This window comes from Beta vulgaris, chromosome 3 (assembly GCF_026745355.1).
Source record: "Beta vulgaris subsp. vulgaris cultivar EL10 chromosome 3, EL10.2, whole genome shotgun sequence".
Lineage (NCBI taxonomy): Eukaryota > Viridiplantae > Streptophyta > Magnoliopsida > Caryophyllales > Amaranthaceae > Beta > Beta vulgaris.
Genome location: NC_079204.1, coordinates 3,953,061 through 3,974,313, shown reverse-complemented (window position 1 = coordinate 3,974,313; position 21,253 = coordinate 3,953,061). Strand labels below are relative to the sequence as shown.

Below are 21,253 nucleotides of genomic sequence, written 5' to 3'. Positions count from 1 at the left end.
CAGTTTCATTTCAGCTCAATCAAATCGAGTTAAACTCAATCTAATTAAGTTTAGTTAATTTAAGTATAATAAGGCCTAAATCATATTGTTAGTGTTTCCATGCAAATTATGTAAGTTTTCCTTTTCATTTATTACCAATTAGTTATACATATAGTGGGAGATTTCCCAATTAATTTTAAGTATTAAACTTCTTGATTGATACAACCACTACATTTAGTTTTAAACAAGCTAATACCTTATCTATTTTTGATTTTTTGTATTTATTGATGGGATCATCTATTTATGATGTTGGTTTAGTATCATTACTTTTTTCCGCTAAATTGTAATATTAATTAGAAGATGCGGGTTTGATCACTATTGAGGTGAATATACTTTAGGTTTATATCCTAATCAAATTCGAAATTTACTAAAAGTGATGTCTTTTATTTATTGGGGATTTTCTTGACTCAACCTCCGTGTGATAAATACACTTTATGCCTGTTAATTTAAAATAACATGATATATATTTAAGTTATATTTATATATTTTGAAGTCTCTAACTTTATTAGGCTAACACAAAAAGTTTATTGAGTATATAACCAAATTTGATACATTGTAACTTTTTTTTATCTTAGGATTACACCTTCTTCTTTTTGTTTTGGGGGCGGTGTTTGGATCCTCTAAAGTTATAAAATAATTCTACAAGTTAGAGTTTGAGCATTATTAACCATCGAATAAAAATCAATGGCTTATATATTCTCTTTCTGAAATCCCCCTCTTTTTCTCATAATTTGTGTTAATAAAAGTCGCATACTTATTAAATTACTGACTGTATACAATAATACAATAATAAAATAATACAAACGTCAATATTCTCCAAGTCCAAGATAAGCTAAATAAAAATGTAGTGGTTGTTCTCTTCAATTATTCATAGAGGAGATATAGCTAGGTTGCGGTTAAGCCCTAATAGTAGAGCATTTGAGTAATTTTTTTTTTTTTTTTTTTTTTGAGGGGAAGCATTTCAGTAATTCATAGTACCAATTTTTTACTTTTAGACGATAAGCTAAAAGCCTAAAACTAAAGAAAAATATCTACAAAGGTGTTTTATCCTTGTTGTTGTGTAAGCAAATAGTCCTCATCTTTAAATCTGACTATTTCGTCAAGCTATTATTCTCCAATCTTGCTTCTTTAATAGCCTGTTAGAACCCAAAGAAAAAGAGAATTTAGAAACCAAAATAACAAATTGATTCGTTCGACATCACTGTAGTTTCCAGTTTTTATTTTTATGAATATAAAAATCATAAGATATAAGATTTATAATAAAGTTAAAATTAATCATATTTATACTAAACCTATCAATTTTAAAAACAAACAACAAGAAATTGATTTTTTATATATATCTTTTTTTTTTTTCTAATTTTCATATTTTTATTTTTGATTTTCAAAAATACGGAAAATTGAAACAAAAAATGATACAAGCAGTAAGTACAAATAGAGTTTGAAACCTAGTGTTTTTAAATTTTCCAATCATTTTACAAATTATAGAATTAAACCAAGGATGTCTTGACCTAGTGGTTAAAATTAAGGTGTTGTGAACTATAGGTGATATGTTCGAATCTCCCCTTCCCTTCTTTGTACTTTGTACCGCCTTTGTGGCTCATATCGATAAAAAAAAGAACAAATTATAGAATTAAAAAAAATCACAAAACATACTTGGACCAGTAGAGTTGCTACACAGCTACACTGCGTCCTAAACGGCAAAAGGAGCTCGAGCCCAAAGAGTATTGGGCCTTTTGGCCTTCAATCATATTGTAGCCCATAAAAGTGTAATCAATGTTTCTTTAGTAGTCTACACTTTTAGCACATCTCTTGGGTATACAGCCCATAAGGCGAAAACCTTCCATATTTTCGATTCCGAATGATGGAGTGTTGGACTAATGGCCCAATGGGCTTCATTACCTTCAACTCAGCCTGGCAGCGGGCCACCGCAAAAAGCCATCAACCGAACAGCCAGCCCATAATTACAATGATCATGAAGCAGCATATAAAACTATTTGGAGGACCACTGAAAGCCATATTGGGCCGAAGAAGCCCAATATCATAGACTGGAATTAACTCAGGCCCAAACAAGCCGAAGTGCCTTTCGTAGCTAGGCCCAAATTTCAGATCTTCATTGAACAATGCAAATAGGTATGTCTCAAACGTCCGATTTGGCATTAGTGGGGTCCCTACACCGGATGTGACATGGCGCACAACATTGGCATTGTATGTTGCTGCACTATGTGGGTCTATGCCAATGTAGTCTGGGTCCCCTTGTGAAGGCCAACCAGTTTCCGCCACGACGATATCCACGTCATCATATCCTATTTTCTTCATTGCACAAAAAATAGCATCTAGTTGTGCATCGAACATGTTAGTGTAGTTCATGCCCGTATATTCATCAAACACTCCCGAGTTAGATCTAAATAGAGCATAATTAAGATTCGTATCATTTGAACCAATATTAAAAAAGGGGTACGGGTTCACCAGAAAGGGTGAACCTATATCCCTTAGAAAACTAAGTAATGGTCTAAGGATATGATCGTCGTATCCTGGCCTAAACCTTCCCGTGGAGGGTGGGTTCGAGCTAGACAGTATCCCGAGAGAATGAGGTGTCGAAATTTGAACCTTATGCTCCAAGGACTCTTCGACGAGGGCGGAGTAAAGGGTTTGCATTGTTGGGACAAGATTGGTAATGAGTAGCTTATTGGTTGTTGCCAATACCTCATTGCCTACTAAAATACGCTTTATGTTGGTAGAATGTACATGGGAAGAAATATTAGTCTTGATCCACTCTTGAGCAAATGTGAAATTAGTGAATTGGGGAATCAAATCATTTGGAATTGTGACAGTTATGGCAATCCCTGTGTGTGCAAATGCTTGAAGAGTATCAGGGTTTGCGTCAAAGAGTCTAATATGATTGATGATAGTTGAGTCAAGAAGGAATTTTGCTACTTCATTAGGTGGTGGAAGATTATCTGCTTGCATGCCATAATTTACTCCAATGTTTGATTCAATTCCTACATTATATCAACACAAACATATGTTAATCATTTTTTGTGCATAGATATAAACACAAAGACAGTCGTACGAGATTCAATTCCAAAAATTGAACACCGTCAAATAGAAAGTTGAGGCTGAATCAACTAATTCAATTGACATTTACATAGATACATATGTTACGTGTAAATAATGTAAAGGTGAAAATCAAACGTGACCTATTATTTAGAGACGAAGAAAAAACCATATAGAGATAATAAAGGAGAGCATGCATACCTAAGATTTGGATGACCAAGGGAAAGAAAACACATAGAGGTGTTTTCAGGGCCATGAATCCCATGATAATATATGAGAAAAGAGTAAAGTTTTGCCTATCAGCTTACTGTATCATATGGCTTGCAATGGATAATTTAAGCTTGTAAGACAAACATGTCTACAAGAATGAATATTAGAATATGTAATGGCAGATACTTTACTTTTCTGATGAGTTTTGTTACCCATAATCAACTAACTTTTTTTGTTCCAAATTTTTAGTTTTCTATTTTATATAAGGCCAACATAATTAGCTTGTGAATTGAGTAAAGTGTATTTTGGCACCACATTTATATTCTTGATTGATTTATTTTGTATTATTTAATTCTTGCTTTTCTCTTTTGTATGAACACTCACATGTCTATACTCAGCCTTATTATAGCTTATTAGGATGCTAATTATAAAAAGTTCTTATTGGCATATGAAATTTGATGTATATTCCAAGATTAGAATGCAAGTTATTTCCTGATTAGTCCATTAATATTTTGAGCAAGCTTGGATGATATTTTAGTTTAGTACCCACCCAAACTGGTAGCTAGCCTATCTTGTATATCACACATGAATGAAGCACAACAACTTGAGGGGTTAAGGATGGCATGTTTGCTAATAATTTTTGAAATAATTTTAAAATTTGGATCAAGTCAAAACTTTACGAAAATCTGAAGGTAAAAAGTAAGAGTCGGCGAAGAAGCATTATGAGGTACTCTTAAATATCAAGAATGTTTTGACTTAGTGGTTAAGATTGAGATGCCATGAACGATAGGTCACAAGTTTGAACCTCCTTTTCCTTCTTTGTAATGCCTTTTTCTGACTCATATGGATAAAAGAAAAATAAGGTACTCTTAAATTTGTAATGGGTTTGTGGGGGATATTCTTGAACTTCCTTTTTTTTTCTTTTACCAGGTATACACCTATAGAAGTACTTTTTGGAGTATTAGCTTACTAAGGTAGAATATAATTTATTTGATTATGTTATTTTACTAATATAAGAGCTCATATTGCCAAAAAATAATTGTTTCAAAAAATCTTTTGACAAACTAACCTTTAACGACTACTACCATCTCATTTAATATATCCATAATGGCCAATAACTACGAAGGTAACATCTTATATCTAGTGTCACAAACTCACAATAACAACTAGCTCATACATAATATGAGTAACTACTTAAAACTTTTTTTTTATTTTATTTAAATATATTTATAAATTATATACATTAAAAATCAAAAATTTTAATAACAATAATCCTAAAAGAATAAATAGTGGGTTTTTAAGTTTCTAACTTTCTACTTTTTTTTTAATATACACTTTTTTTTACTAAAATAGTAAAAATTCCAGTCCAACCGGTCCGGTGGACCGGAATCCTGATATTCGACGGACCGGGGACCAGACTGGAATGATCTGGTCGTCCAAATTCCGGTCTGATCTGGTCCAAATTCCGATCCCGACCGATTTGTGCACACCCTTACTTACATATCAAACCGGCCATAATTCGCTAATAAACCAACTTGTTGAAGTGAACTATTGTCAAGTATAGTTCATTATCAAAGAAAGCTTTAAATAATATCTAAATTAAATTCTAATGCATGTGTGGTGTTGTAAGTTGTGGTGGGTGGATTACATGGGCTATAAGTTCCTTGGTACGTGGGAGCTGCCAGTCCAAGATTTTTCTTAACTAACACATTACACACACTCACAAGTCACAACAAACTAACTCCCTTCATTTCCAACTTCTACATCATCAAACTTTCCAAAACTCACTTTCTATTGTTTACTTCATAAAATATCACCATCACTTTTTCTCCCATTAACCAACCCTCTAATGAAGGGTATTTTCGGAATTTCATCTATGTCCCAAGTTATATTACAAGGTACAAATAGGGATTCAATATACCAACACAAGAATACATATTTCTCATGAAAATCTTAAAATATCATGAAAAACTTACCATAAGAGAAAAATGAAACCTCTTTTTTTAATGTTTCTTGCTCAAATGAGTATTCCAATCACAGTAGCAAAGATGGCTAAGCAGAAAATACAGAAACAATGGTTTAAACTAATTTGTTCTTGTACATCAACAAAAGTTTATTTTTGATATTCCTTGCTTAGTGAAAAATGCTGATGATTGATTGAGATGCTCATTTGAGTAAGCAGTATTATGACAAGAGGCCAGTTTAACATTTGTACTACTACTGTATTGCAAGTCTACAATTTTTGCTGTTGATCTATTGCAGGTAATACTCATTTCAATTAGATATATATACTTCCTCCGTTCTTATTTATTTACTTGCGACACTTATTATTTTGGATTGTTTCATTTACTTGCACCATTACCTTTTTTGGATAATTTTTTTCGTCTCTATTTCTCTTCTCATCACATGAGTCACCTCTTATTTCTTTTTGTTCTCGCGTAAATTATTCTGCCTTACTCTTAATGCAAGTAAATCAGAAAGGAGGAAGTATATGCATTTTAGATAGTGATGATAATAATTGATTATAATTTTTTTCATGCTAAGGGTAAATAAAGTTTTTTTTTGGTGCAATGGTTTATATTTTTTTTTGTGATCATTAGATCTTATTCATCTCTCCATTAAGTTTGTACATGGTTTTGTACTTTTGTTGATCAAGTTTTAAGATTTATTATTACTAGTGAAGGACTCAGGTGATGTCATGTGGATTGTTGAGTATTATACATATATCAAGTGATGAACAAATTTTGTGATCGAAAGAAGACAATGAATATACTCCAATGCTGCACTAGGGGATGAAGCTTTTATTTTAGTGATTTGTATAAGGTTATTTGCTTTATAATACTTTTATTGATTGGGGGAAGGGAAGAGTATGAGACTTGTTGGATCTCTGGACAAGTGGTCTGTGTGAGCCCGTCCAGAGAAAATACATCTTACTACGGGTTTTCGAAAGGGGCTAAAAAATTGTCGAGTTTGACGATTAGTTTTAATACTAGCAATGTAGCAAAATAATAAAGTGACAATCTTTTAGTTTGAGATGAAATATGTTTTTTTATTTATAAATATATGGAACGAAGAAAAAAATAACAATCATGCGCATCCGGGGAATCGAACCCCGGTCAGTACCGTGGGAGGGTACTATGATACCACTACACTAGATGCGCTTATTGAGAATACTTCTAGCTTTCTATTACTTGAAAGATGGAAAGGTGTTTTAATTTGTCATGAAATACAATTTACCTTCAAAGATGAGAAAGTCAAAGTTTTATCTCCTTGATAAACAAATAAGTTTCGCAAATTAAGTGACATTTTCGTAATATTGACTAATAATAATATACATTCAAGAGTGATTGAATATCTTGTGGTGTAATTTAGTAATTCTTCTTTTCAAAAAAGAAAAAAAGTTCAAATAACGCATAATAGCATCATAATTGGTTAATATACGAGGTGTATATGTTCATTATACAATCACGATATGTCTTAATTAATAAATATGATGAATCCGGCAACCCTCTTCAGGGACTACTTCAGTATACTTTACAATTCAATGTTACCTAATTCACCATCTGAATTCGCCAACTCGTTCAAAATGGGCCAAAAATGAACCAAAATCGACCATAATTCGCTTTTCTCAATTCATAATTTGTGAGGAAATTAGAAAATTAGGTAACGCTAGTACAAATCTACTCTTTACTGGTTGATCCTTATTTTTCTACCTTTTTTCGTTTACATTTTTGTTATTTCTGATGGAGACAGTTGGTACTTAATAAAAGGATAGTGTTGATACTGTTGAATAACAGATACAGTCTACCTCTGGTAATTGGTACCTACAATTTGGATGGAGATGAAAGGTACAAAGAAACATAACACATGCTAAAATGACTAGCAACCACCAAAACGGTACACTATGTTGTATGCATGACTGCATAAGATATAGACAGAAATGTGAAGCATAAGATATATAGACTGAGATGTAAACTTCTTCATTCTGTCAGAACTAAGTGCATCACTATTATACAAAACAATGAGTTATAGCTGTAGAGTACAATTTCCTCCCTCTTCTTCACTGAGACTAAATATACATTCAGTATCACCTCTAAAACATTTTCCTCTCACAAAAATATGTTGCAAAGAGATTCGCATCGGGAGAGCATAGGTTGAATGCTTCATCGGCACCCAAGTTCAGCTCTTCCTTCATCACTAATGGATTTGTTAAGGCAGAGTTTTTGAAGATCAACATAGCCAATAATGGTGTCCTCAAATACGACATCTTCTAGCTGAGCCTCTTCGAAAGTGGATCCTGATAACACGGTGTTCTTAAACACGGCTCCTTGTAGATTGGCCTTTCCGAAATTAACACGATCTAGAACTGCATTTGTGAAGTCAGTACCTGCATGAAAATCACTCTTTCTGGATCAGTAGAAAAATTAACCTTTCTACACCACACTGCACCAGCAATCCAGTATCACAAGCATTAGATAAATTACCAAATGGTGAAGTGATGACTTCAAAATACTAATCAGTATTTAGGAGAGTGTCTAAATGGGAGAAAAATGTTTTCCTAGACATGTAGTTTCTGTTTTCCTTTATTTGGTTTGTAAATAGTGGAAATTAGTTATCCAAAGGATGAAAAGTATTTTCCTTTTTAAAGTAAAAGAAGTTGCAATTTCCTCCCTATTCCTTACCTTTCTTTTTCTTATCCCCTCCATCTTCATTTTTACTCTCTCTAACTGAACCAAACAAAGAAAACCTTCCATTGCAAATGTTTTTCGTCGAAAATGTTTTCCACCCAGCCAAAAGAGCCTAAATCTCACAAGACAAGAAAAGGAGTATTATACCCTTGAAACTAGCTCCAACAGCATAAGCCTTGGACATGATGACTTCTGTCATGTCAGCACCATCAAATTTAGCATCTGAAACGAGGGCTGCCGATAAAGACTTCCCCTTGAGGTTAGACTTATCGTTTGAATAATCACAAAAGCGGAGATCTAAGGGTTTGTCATATACACCATTTGCTTGACCAATTGTGTTGCCAACAAATGCACGCTCACAACGATTGGGCTCTGTCGACAATGGAGGAAGTCTCTGCTAGTAAAGAAATGTGTTAGAAATGGAAAAGATCTACTAGTGGTACTCTTTTAAAATTAAACTAGAAATGCAGTTAAATGTTTTCTTCTTTTCACAGGATGAGGTAGAGGGTATAAGAAGAGCTGTTCAGGAGGAGATTCAACTAACAAACTCAAACATTATACTAATATAATATGAATTAACTTGAATATTGTAGCAAGGCAGTTCAAGTAACAGATGAACTAGTTCAAGTAACCTTTTTTTTTTATCTAGCAACAACCAACCCCCCCCCCCCCCCCAAAAAAAAAAAAAGAACGATAGATGGGAGAAATATAATTAATTTGGTAAAGATGAGAACAATAACGTTATCTTTAGACCCATATGGCCATATAATTACAGGATGAGTTCAGGACAGTCCAACAGACCGCTACATAAACCACTAGAGGGTGTTTGGCAGTTTGGTTTGGAGGAGAAAATTTTTGTGGAAAACATTTAATGGGTTGGATATAGTTATATAGTTTTCCCAGGAACGGAGAGTAGTTTTCTGAATAATGGGAAACATAATGCCACAATTTTCCGTCCTATTATTTACCTTAGTCTTTCTCTGCGCAAATCCAGCCTCTCCTATTTATTTTCATTTACCCTGTTCTCTCCAGATTCTTTTTCAAGGAACCTAACAAAGGACAACTAATTCACAATTGTAATATTCCTTGAAAAATATTTATTAACGAACATCACTTTCGAACAGAAATGTCTTCCATTCTAACAAGTAACAATCAGAGCCCAAGGCATGCAAGCTGCCATTTTTTTCGGATTAGGAATAACAATAATAACAAAATAAAGCATGGTTTCACGAAAAAAGAAGAAGTATGGTTACTGCAAGATATGGTGGAGCCTCAACTCGAGCTTTCTAAAATAGCCTGCCCAATCGACATGAGAGAGCCATATAGTCTAGTCTAGTCCCTAGATCAGGATGTAAGCGTAAGGAACCATATAGCTAGCTTGAAAGCTACCACGATGACCTACTACATGTGGATCATCAAAAGGCTTTGATTTCACATGAGCAATTGCAGACTCTGCAAGTTCTGATTCCTTATAAACAGAAGAAACACCAGTCCATAGGTTCTATTATGGCTTCCATCAACGACTAAAATGAGAATTTCAAAGTCCTAGGCACAAGATAGCCACCTATTTGGTGTCCACGCCCTGTGTGCATTTCTTTAACTTGGACAAAGTAAAGTACTAGACGTATCTACATAGCTTGGAAGCATGACAATAAAAGCTTAATTTCTCAATCATTTCAATAGGATTTGTCAAAAAAGAAAGTAAAACAATGGAAAATTTATAACCTGGCCAGCAGCTATGACAGGTGAGGCAGCTGTGACCGCCCATGTGGCCAGGAGGCCAAACGCCACATTTCGAAGTCCTTTGAACTGAGATGAATTCTCTTTCTCAAATTCATTTCCTATAACTGCACAAAGAAATGCAACATTTATCAGTTTATCTTGAACATAAATTTGGTTCATGAGGATGCGAGATTCTTACACTTTGAAATGAGTAAAGCAACCAAAACCAGAAGGACAATGTTCAATGGAATGAAGGAAGTGTCTGATGTCTGATCCCTAATGCAACTTAGATTAGGTTTCATGCTAAAAAGCATAAATATATTGGAACTTTCTTTGCCATACTTCAGGCCGTTGGTTGAATTGATTAAAGATAAGAGAAAATGTGAATCAATTGACTTACGAGAGTTACTCCACCTTGAATCCGACAATATAGTCAATGTAGTGATTACAGTAGAACAAAGGTCAAAGGTATCAATACTCATTCAATGTTCAGAATATACATCTTAATCCTAAAATGGGCGAGGAATGCAAGAAATAGCCTTCAAGAAGCGGACACTATACATTGCATAATGCTATGCCTAGTTCATTACTATGCCAAGAAATAGGTGTCACCATTTTAGTTTGATTAAAGCTACTAATCCTGTAATCTAACATTATCAACCTCACCATCCCTCACAATGTGACTTAAAGAGGCCTCCGCCCTCGTTGAAGTATATGTAACTATCGAATAAAATATGATGTTCTTTGCGACTTCATACTCCCTCCGCCTCAAAATAATTGTCGCATTGTCCTAACTCATCATATTAATCATTTAACATGAATTGTAAAAGTACCCTCTATAATATTTGTGTCCCTCCACTCTATCTCTCCCAAAATCATCAGTATATGTGATTTTTTTTCTGAACCACCATAATATTAGAATACTTGATCCATGTTAGTCTACTACTCTACTGCATCCAAATTTAAAAGGTAATGAATTTCCAACTCTATGTATGAATGACTATGTGAAATGTTTGTGAAAGCCACCACAAGATCATTAAGAAAAAAATCACATTTTTGTAATCAAAATTGTAAACCAAATTAAACAACAGTCACTTTAACAAATTGGCCCTAAAAAGAAGTCCCAGAACAGTATTAGTTTTTAGGACGTCTTTATTAGTTTACTCATATTCCTTTTTAGGACGTCTTTATTAGTTTACCCATCTCTTTTGTTTCTATTTTTGAAATGGGATCACTGACTTTTCATCACATACATTCAACTTTAACATAAATTAATAATTTCTCAATCTTTTTAAGTCCCACGATATTGTTTCTCCTAAAATTTTATGCAAAAGAAACGATTAAAGTCATTAAACTAATAAAGAGCAGAAAGAGTAAGTAATTAATAATTCATATGAAGGAAACAGTCACTTTAATCATCAACAAATGTGTAAAAAGTTGAGATTTTGTAATGTTTTAAAGCAACAAAACAATACCATATGAAGAATGATTAAGCTTACATTGTAAAATATAGTTTAATCAAATAATCAAGAGGAGAGAGAAAGAGAGAGAGAGTACCAGAGCAGTTAATTGGGAAGGATAAATGGAGTTTTTGAGGAGGAAAACAATGGCGTTTTGTAGAAGAATTTCTCAAAGAGAGACCATTTGGGTGAATGGAAATGCCAATACTCGCCATTTTTTCAAATAATGTTTATAATTTGCATTTTCCAATCTTTTTCTCTTTCCCCTTCCTCCTTTCGTCTTTGTTGTGTGAGCTTATCTTCTTACGTGGCACTTAATATATTTTCATGGCTTTGCCTTTTATTCTTGAGAGGGACAAAATTGATATTATCGGTTCCCACTTCCCACCCGAGGAAGTATTGTCCCATACCCGGTATTGGGCGGTAGTTGCTCATACCGGGGGTAAACTTGTAATTTTGTCTATAAGTTTAACGTCGTACTTCCTTCGTTTAGTAATAGTTACATCATTTGTATAGTTTTTACTATTCACATCTTGTATTTTAATTGTCTTTGTTGATTTATATATATTTTAGGAAAAACATAGTCATACAGATCTTGTTAGATTCATCTCAATATACTTCCTCCGTTTCTTAATAAAGAGAGAGAAAGTTAGATCCACAATAAAGGAGAGTAATTTAAGTGATGAAACACAAAAGTAGTGATCCCCTCTTGCTTTTTGGTGGCATATTTGTAATAATATTGAGCTTTTTTACCATTTTGAGTTTGGTTGCACTTATTGTGACTATTCCAAATAAGGAAAGTGTTGCACTTATTAAGAAACGGAGGTAGTATATTATATTAATATTAATATTTTATAATTTTTACGTATTGATAATTAGAGATATTAATGTTTGAAATAATACAATGACAAACGTAGAAACATGAAATAGTACAACTATTTCTAAAGGTAAGAAGTATTTTGTTAGTGATCATAGATGGTCGTAAGGTAACTTAGCCATTTAAGGTAATTTTGTAAAGAAATTATAATGTCAATACTATGTTAATGAAACTCCATCATAAAAATTGAGTTTTTTTTTTTTTTTTAATTTTCATCACCACCCAATACCGCATTCGCAAGTGATAATGGATAATATTGAAATTTGAGGGAGAAAATGAATTGGTCTGAACTGAAATCTTATTAATTCAGTCCAAAAGAACATAATCTAACTACATAAAGACATTCCAATTTTCCGAACCCTTTGTGAGTTGTGACTTTCATCATTGTACATATAACCAACTATAAGCGTCTCCCAAGACTCCAAGTAACCACATCTTGCAGCATTCCATGGAACACATTTCACAGATCGCACTTTAGATGATTTGTAATATACACTATACCGTGTTAACATAAGAAAACTGAGAAGTATTTTGGCATTGGAAATCTAATCAATATGAAGTTGGCATCTGAGAGAATTAACATGGAATACAAAAGCCAAAATTTATGAGAATTCCACACAGCTGCAAAACGTTACGACTCAACAACACGCAACTGAACTCTGCTATTTGTGTTGATCGAAAGGCGAATTTTAAGAGAACATGAACTGCAAGGAAGAATCACACAACTCGGCAAGCCTTCACCAGTTTTAACGGATATTACATTCTCGTCATCCCTACATAACTCATATCCCATTTCTTGCAACTCGGGCAAACTAATTAAAAATAAATCACCACATCGACATTGATGATAGAATTCCAAACCTTCCACATTATCCTCAACCATCATATCGTCCAGCTCGATATCATCTGCAACTAGTTCATCACATCTCAGATTTCTTAACTTATCATCATAAAGCACACGTGCTCGTGAATCACCAAGGGTTTCCCAAGCCTCTTGGACCTTCATGAATCTATCTTCTACGTCTTGACTTGAAGTTACCATTTCAAATGATTTAAACAGCTTATCAGGGTGGGACTGAAGTAGGGCTGATCTATAGCTTTGGCGGATCTCATCATAACTTGCATCTTCCTTTACATGTAGGACATCGTAGTACGTTTCCAAGGTGGACTGTGAATGAAGAGTCATTCTTAAAGGCAAATCCCTATCACAAATAAGGCATTGCAGAACTCCGTTAGACCTAAACAAGGGTTATGAAGAAGTATAATCATAAATCAAAGGTTGTGCTAAAATTTCTCCACCACGACCAGATTACAAAACTATACAGATTTCTGAAGTCCCAACATGATGACAGTAACAATAAAATTTCTCAATAATCATTATTTAGACAAAACAGTTACTCAGAACGGGAGTTCACTGGAAACAGGAGATTTACAGAAAGAAGCAACTTTACGCAGATTCTCCAATCTATAAAGTGCTAACATCATAATATCAAACACTTGGAGGATAAACATAGGTCACTGAGTTAACACATGCTCCAGATTATGAGCATTAATTGCACTGTACTAATCACCAAATGCTAAAATTCAACAATTCACAAGAAATCAATGTTTAATATATTGATTCATTAGGTATACGCTCCTCCAAACTCTGCTCAATTCTAGTTCATCAATCTGTCCTTTCACAAATGCAGAAAACAAATTTCTAGAATGACTATCAACGAAGCTCAATTATCTACTTGCCTTTGTCTATCCTCCACGAGCAACATTGTCTTTCTTGAGATCATTAATAAAAATCAAGCTCTGACTTCAACTTGCTTGCGTCTACCCTCTTCGAGCAATAGACCAAGCCCTTCTCTCCCACCACTTCTCATAACTCTAGCACCATGACTATCCCAGTAAGCAGGATTAGCTGTCAGAACCCGAACCTCTGAATTCTTAGTGATCTCCAAAACCTCGGGCAATCCATTAATACAACCTCTTGACATACCCACATCAATTCTAATCGCCTTGCCCTCACAAGCACCATTAATCCCTTTTCCTTGGATGGTATGCCCCATTATCATTCTCTTCACTCCAGGAATCGTACTAAGAACATGCTCAAGTGCTTCACAGTCGCAACTCTCAGCTAACTCGTGTGAAAACCTCCTCAACCAGACCATCGAGTTCCTCCCCCTCCCGATATCTCTCCACAATTCCCCCCTAACCCCATTAATCCAATCCTTCACCTCCTCGTTTATCCTCTCTAATCCATAATTGACATGATTTGCTAACAAACCCCCATGAACAAACACATTCTCTCCCATCACCAGAACAGTCACATTATTTGCCAAGAACCGAGTACTCAATGGCCCATTCGGCTGCAATGCTGCAATTCTAGCCCTAAATCCATCATGAAATTCCTTCCTAACACCCTTAAATTCAACTGGAACACCACAAAATGGATCATTTGGCAAATCAACTACTCCAGGACATAATTTTTTCATTGAGTTCCCAACATTATACCAAAATGCCCAATTTGAAAATTCTTTCAAAGAATCAATCGTAATAAATCTAAAATCACGATCAATGTTCATAATCTCGTGATTTCCATTCATGGTGATAATTTGCCCACCAGATTTCTCTGCTTGACGCTTCAGTTTCTCGAGAAAGTAGAGGATCCTTATTTCATCGCTTCCACGATCTAGGACATCCCCAATTTGCACAGCTGTAGAAGATCCCCCAGACCAATTTCCGGTGGCATCAATAATTCCGGCAAGAAGGAGAGATTGCTTGCATTTATCGAAGTCTCCATGGATGTCCCCAACAGCAATGAGGCGGTCTGGTGAAGGATAGAAGGTTCGCAATGGCTTATTTGGGTTAGAATTTGGAGGAGGGGGAAGAAAGAGGCCGCTGACAGAGAAGTCAACAAAAGTGTCAACAAAGGAGGAGAGCAGCTCGAAAGAGTTTTTGCAGGCTCGGGTTTCACTGTCTCCTGCCATTTTGTTTTCTATGATGAATGATCTGTAAAAAAGGGTAAGTGATGAGGTTTAGGGTATCCTTTTCCAAATCACATAAGCTTATCTCTAAGCATACAGATTTAAGGATAATTACACAAACTTGCGCAGTGGCTATAACCACATATACAACTAAAAAATGACGTAAGTCAACACATTTTTGTATTTGTAGCAATTACTGTTTTTTACTTGTTGGTTTGATTACCATTAATTAACTATCAAATACTATAGCCTATTTTTCTTAATGTAAAAGAGGATCATGTATACATATATGACAAAAGTTGTTTACTATTTTAATTTTCTTTTCTTTCCACAATATTACAATTCATCTCAAAGGAGATACCATAGAAACTGTAAAAAACATAGATAAAGGGTAGATTTCCACAAATCGCTCTAGATATATGTTTGCACACATGTTCGTCTTTAAAAACTATACAATTATACATCATATTATAGTCACCAAGGAGAATAATTAGATTGTTCCCGACATCATTAAGGTCAGAAGTCTTGTCAAAATCCCAAAGTAATCAACGACACCAAGACCAAACTCAACTTTACTCACGGTCTCATATAAACATCTTTGAGGCCACCCCTAAGCATCATTTAAGCATATTTCAAAAACATCTCTAGGTCACCTAAAGTTGTTGTAGCAACCATTAAGTTATCCTCAAAACAAACAACTCATATTAGCAATCTCTCAACAAAACAAACCTTAATTCCTTCGTTCATACATAAGTTTCAAACATACTCTACAAACATCATTTACAGCATAGAACCCAAACCTACAAACTTGGACTTGTTAGGGAAACTTCAAAGCGGGGAAAAAAAGGAGTACCCTCCTAGAACCGGGGACCAAAATCATCAAAATGCTACAATTGGCTAACTTCTTCATAAATGCCATATAGCTGCAAATAGGCCTGGTTATGGGCGAGTCAATAGGGTTAGTGCAGTCGACTAGCTCAGTACAGGTCAACGCTGGACCTGACAATAACTAAAAGACTTGCAGGGGCAGTCAATAATGGGCTACCCAAAGCACGAAAGGTAACAGGGCACCAGGGGCCAACATTTCTCTATCTCAATCGACCAAAATTTGCTGTTTAAAATGAGTATCTAATATGACATCAAGCGGGTAAATAACCACTTAGTCGCTTACACTATTAACTGGCCAGGTTAGACGATATCTCAACCTTGTGACTAAGATTCGAATACTCAAATAATGAAAGAAGTCATGTCAAAAAGTTTTGAGCCCATCAAAAGAAGACACTCATCCGCAAACAGTGGCGGAGCCAGGATTCTCAAAGTGGGGGACAAAATTCGACCGTCAAACACTCGGAAAAAAATATGTAAAAAAAAACAATACACCATAAAAAATCATTCAACAACCATAAATCCACATTCCACAATCACAAATTAACATTTTACAAATATCATAAATCAGTAATTCACAACCAAACAATGTAAATTGTAAATTTAAAATATCACCTTAAAAAAAAAAATAAACTAAAACTTAGGGTTAGTTAAGAAAACTTACAAACTGATTTATGGTTGCCTGGTTGGCCGTGCGTGAATCGGAAGGCCGGAAGTCGGTGAGTCGGCGGTGGGTGGCCGTGCGTGAATCTCCGGTCGACAGTTCCGTTCTCGGCGTTCTGTGTTCGCTTCTTCTGCAGTTCTGCTGTTCGACAGTTCGAGTCTTCGAGACTTCGCTTCTTCGCGTAGTTGTCGCCTTGTAGTTGTCGGCGTGAATCTCCGGTCGACAGTCGACTGTCGGTGACGGTCCGTACACCGTCGACAACTTAGGGTTTCTCTCTTCCTCAAAGACTCAGTCTCTCTCTCCTCTTAGTTCTGTTTGGGGAATCATTTCAGGTGACTTAAATGATAAGGTGTTACAATTTTAAGTTACTTTATATGATTAGTGGTGTTTGGTGGAGGAAGTTAAATAAAATTTAAGTTTAAAATTTATCTGAAATTGAGTTGGAGTAAAATATAACTTCTGAGATCAGGTGCTGTAATTTTTTATTATTATATTTTCTTTTTATCTTTTTAAGCCTAAAAAGATATTTTTCTTTTTTGTTTTTAAGTCTAAAAAATATTTCCGCTACAGTCATAAATAATATTACCAAACACGTTATGTAATCAGCTAGCTTATTAGTTTCAGCACAGTTTCAGCTGCTTCCTAATCAGTTTCAGCTACCTTATCAGTTTCAGCTCCATTTCAGTCAGTTTTGCCAAACATAGCCTTAAGCGCTTCTTTTTTTTCTTTCAAAAATTTCACGCGTCTCCCCTCTCCAACCTGACTCGCAGCGTGTTTTTTTCAATTTTTTCTTTTTTTTTTTAAAGAAATTATTTTTTAAAAGTGGGGGACATTTCTCATCAAATCTCATCTGCTCAAACCCATAAATCCAAAATTATGCATATTAGTCCAATGAATAAATTCTATTCATTGTAGAGATAAAAAAAAAAATTGATAAGGGAATTTAGAGTTGAGAATAAATTGATTACCAGAATCATTTCTCATCAAATCTCATCTGCTCAAACCCATAAATCCCGAGTTCAAATCTTTTTCATAACCCAAATCATACCCATTTTTTTAGCAATAACCCATATCACTAATTTATATCACTAATTTATAAAGTCCAAATAAACTACAGGAATTCTACATCATATACTTATAAAATAGTATTAAGAAATTAATAGTAAACCTGGTAGCAAGAAACGAGGATTTCAACACTGATGAAGATTGGTTCGATGATTAAACTACAAGCTTCCGCTTGAATGATGCCTCGAAATTTTAGAGAAAATTGGGGTTTAATTTGGGGAAAATTTTAGGGTTTTTAATTTGGGGAAAATTTTAGTGTTTAGATGAACAAAGAGAAGAGAAAATCCTTTTGAAAACGGGCCCATTCAAAGCCCTCACCTCAGCCCGGCCCTCACACAACCCTCTTACAAGCGGGCCTGCTCTGGGCTTCAAACGGGTGCCCGGCCCACTGAACCCCCCCCCCCCCGAACTAACACATAAAGGTCAAAAAAAAAAAAGCAAAATCAAACGAAAAAAATAACATAAGTGCTATATAAAGCATTTAAAATTATGCCTAATTTAATCATGGTTAATTTTATTTTTTTTATTACAATTGGTCTTCAACTATGGAAGTCGCTTTAATAAATAATAATAGCAGTCGTTCAGTGAGTACTCAACTGTTTAAATTTCAAATTTATTGTCATATTATTCAAAGTGATAGGTCATATTTTATATTTTCCGAGTTGCGATTATATGTACTACGATGGGAAATGGGGTCATGGGTCATTTATCATAGATGACCCCCTATAGGGAGCCATTTGTCATAGAGGATCTCAACACCCCAAAAGGGGGTCATTTGTCATAGATGACCCCCTCAAATAGTAAGTTAGTCTTTTAATATATTTTGCTGTATTTATCTTCTTATTTTTGCTGTATATAGCACACTCCAAAAATAAACAGCAATATAATTTTTCTATAATATATTAACAACATAAAACCTCTCTCATAGTTGTATTTACTATTTGCACAAACTTTGAAAATAGTACCCCGTTAAGAAAAGTCTTTGCAAAAGTAGGGTTCTAAAGATGACGCGTGAAGGTGTAGTTCCGATGATCGATGAATTATGAGAGAGAGGGGAGATGATAGTGGAGGTGGAGACGGCTGCAAATTGTTATACAGGAGAAAGGAAGTTTCCAAGAAATTTACAAATTTCCCCCCCTTGCTAAAGTAAAAAATATTTCCACTTGTGTTGAATAATTTCATTTGAACTTGTGACCTCATGCTATTATACATGACACAATTACCATCTCAACCAACTTTTAGTCATACTTTAAGTGTCAATATTATTATATTTATACCTTTTAAATGTTGAGTTTTCCTTAATATATTTTAATGAAAATAGAAAAAAAAAACGTATTAAGTTTGAAAAACAATACCAATACGGGCAACGCCCGGACCCAAATACTAGTTTAGTAATTACATGTTGTGTTGCTAGGGTGAAGGTTAAACTCCCATAGCCAACAAATTTGATATGCATTGATTGCGAAGGGAAAGAGAAGAGTTCTTAATTGCTTTTCCCAATATTATCACACATTGCGTACAAAAACAACTGATGTCTTCATCATTGTTGGTGAGCTAAACTGTCAAATCAGTGATACAGGAGAGAAGAGCCAACATACCTTATCACGAAAAAGGCAAGAGCCGAGAGGGGAGGGTTCGCTGGTGGATAGGAAGTGTCGCAACAGTGATCTCCCCTAGAGGAGCAATCTCTTGGACACCGGCAGAAAGTAGAAAGAGCCTAGGACTAAGAGATCGAAATTTAGAGAAAGAAAACAGCGATCTATACCTTTTATATAAAATTGTATATATCTTATGCATTAGTACGAATACAACCTAGTTTTATTTTAGGTAGGTATTGAGTCAACTTTTAAAACCATCATTCAAAGTTTATTGTCCAATTTTTTGCAATTGAAATGAGAAATATCTTGGATGCACCTTTCAAATTAGTCTATCAACAACAACAACAACAAAAAAAGCCCCAACTTTTATTATTTTTATATCAAAACTAACTAAATCAAACCGTCCTTAATCCCCCCAACAACAATCCCAAAATTCCAAATTCCTCCATCTGACCTTTTCTTCCCCCCTTCAATCTCTCCGATTTCCCCTCTCTCTCCTCTCCAAAAACCCCCAATTCCTCCAATTACCCTAACCCTAATTCCCAATTTTATCTCTCCTCTCCTTTCAAACTCATCAATGGAGGACAACACCGCCATAACCACAACTCCAACTCCAACAGGTAAGCTTTTCATGGTAGCAAACTACGTCGGTGCAAGCGTAGTTTCCGCTTTCTTCACCTCCTTAGAACGATGCTCTTGCATCAATCTCAGCACCTCCGACAACGACGACGAAGAAGACGCCATGGATCGTGGCTTAATCTTTAATCACTCAACTCGTCATGATGATCCTCGCTTCAATCTCCCTGCTCCTCCTGCTATTCTTGCGTTGCCTAACACTTCTCGCTCCGTTGATTCTCTCCCCGTTTGATCGATCTCCACCGTTTGATGTAGATCGTTGATATGATGCGAGGTGAAAAGAAATCTGTGTTTCGTGATATGTATGTAGTTGTTTCTTTCTTTCTTTTTCATTTTTTTGTTCGTTGGTGTGATGTTGAAGAAAGAATTCAGATTTGTTCCAGGATATGATGATCTTAAAGCTTGATCAATTTTATGCTACTATATGTGTTTTCTGAAATGAAATCATAGATATTTTCCTCCATTACAGGTTTGTTGTTTCGTTTCGTTGATTTCGTGTGTTGAAGAAAGAATTCAATTGTTTCATCTTGATTTAGAATTTGCGGAATTTAAGTTTGATAAATTTTATGTTACTATGTGTTTCTTTGCAATTTAGGTTTCATATACGTAAATAGGGAACACTATAGTTGGATAGTTAATTAGTTATGGCAATATTTGATTCATTTCATTGATATATGGACCTGGAATAAAATGTGGTGTATTGTTTAGGATGGATTGAGTATCATATAGTATTTCAGTTAGTTGATAGGTGTGGAGAGACGAATGGGGCAAATTATCGATGTTTGTTGATTGAGTGTCATATAGTATTTCAGTTAGTCGATGGGTGTGGAGAGACGAATTGGGAAAAATATCCATGTTTATTGATTGGTTATGGTTATATACTGTTGTTTGTTGAATGAGGATTGGAAATAGCTTATGCTGAAGTTTATTCATCATCAAGCTTGTTTCCGGATTTACATGCCCTGGCTTTATTATGATCATTGGAGAAGATGATTGAGATGAAGAATATCTCGTCTTCAATCTTGCTCTGTAGTGAAAATGTTATCGAATATTCTGTATGGATTTGGAGCCTCGTGCTTAAAGTTTGAAGGCCTTGAACTCCAGATGATTACCGTGAAGATATCCGTATGATGGATGAAGGCTTGAAGCCAGTTTAACACCAAAGAAACATTTCACTTGGCGAAGCCCTGTATTACTCATTACACTAGGAGTGATGATGATTTAGGATTAATGTAAGGGTAAAAACAGGATAGGTAATTGGGATCATGATGATGATGATAGTTTTGGAGCTGAGCCTGAAGTTGTGATTTATTGGTAACGTAATTGCGGATGCAGGATGAAAAAATATGGTCATGATTCATGCATGTTGTTATGAATGAT

General features: G+C 34.9%; 3 protein-coding genes and 1 non-coding gene across 8 annotated transcripts; all 4 read right to left on the bottom strand.

Moving 5' to 3' along the window:
* Window positions 1-4: 4 nt before the first annotated feature.
* On the bottom strand, window positions 5-3,394 carry LOC104888571 (glucan endo-1,3-beta-glucosidase). Its single transcript, XM_048640139.2, has 2 exons — window positions 3,295-3,394; window positions 5-3,038 (listed from the first exon to the last, which is right to left on the bottom strand). The coding sequence occupies exons 1-2, from the start codon at window positions 3,356-3,358 to the stop codon at window positions 1,978-1,980; spliced, it is 1,125 nt and encodes a 374-aa protein (XP_048496096.1). The 5' UTR covers window positions 3,359-3,394; the 3' UTR covers window positions 5-1,977.
* Window positions 3,395-6,393: 2,999 nt separating this feature from the next.
* On the bottom strand, window positions 6,394-6,464 carry TRNAG-CCC (transfer RNA glycine (anticodon CCC)). Its single transcript has one exon. It is a non-coding gene; the product is annotated as a tRNA-Gly (tRNA).
* A 776-nt stretch (window positions 6,465-7,240) lies between these two features.
* LOC104888206 (thylakoid lumenal 17.4 kDa protein, chloroplastic) lies at window positions 7,241-11,487 on the bottom strand. Its single transcript, XM_010673101.3, has 4 exons — window positions 11,271-11,487; window positions 9,717-9,838; window positions 8,139-8,385; window positions 7,241-7,690 (listed from the first exon to the last, which is right to left on the bottom strand). The coding sequence occupies exons 1-4, from the start codon at window positions 11,386-11,388 to the stop codon at window positions 7,467-7,469; spliced, it is 711 nt and encodes a 236-aa protein (XP_010671403.1). The 5' UTR covers window positions 11,389-11,487; the 3' UTR covers window positions 7,241-7,466.
* Window positions 11,488-12,561: 1,074 nt separating this feature from the next.
* On the bottom strand, window positions 12,562-18,048 carry LOC104888205 (hypothetical protein). 5 transcript variants are annotated; one of them, XR_789424.4, is made up of 3 exons: window positions 16,575-17,185; window positions 13,791-15,050; window positions 13,114-13,252 (listed from the first exon to the last, which is right to left on the bottom strand). XR_789424.4 is itself a non-coding variant. In XM_010673100.3 (3 exons), exon 3 carries the CDS (start codon window positions 15,026-15,028, stop codon window positions 13,844-13,846), a length of 1,185 nt encoding a protein of 394 aa, XP_010671402.1. In that variant the 5' UTR covers window positions 15,029-15,050; window positions 16,575-16,749; window positions 17,743-18,048; the 3' UTR covers window positions 13,403-13,843. The 5 variants fall into 5 exon arrangements, 4 of the variants coding, with proteins under 4 accessions (XP_057249485.1, XP_057249484.1, XP_010671402.1 ...); XM_010673100.3 differs by lacking the exon at window positions 13,114-13,252 and adding an exon at window positions 17,743-18,048 and having other exon boundaries at window positions 13,403-15,050; window positions 16,575-16,749; XM_057393500.1 differs by lacking the exon at window positions 13,114-13,252 and adding an exon at window positions 17,543-17,561 and having other exon boundaries at window positions 13,403-15,050; window positions 16,575-16,749.
* Between the last annotated feature and the right edge of the window lie 3,205 nt (window positions 18,049-21,253).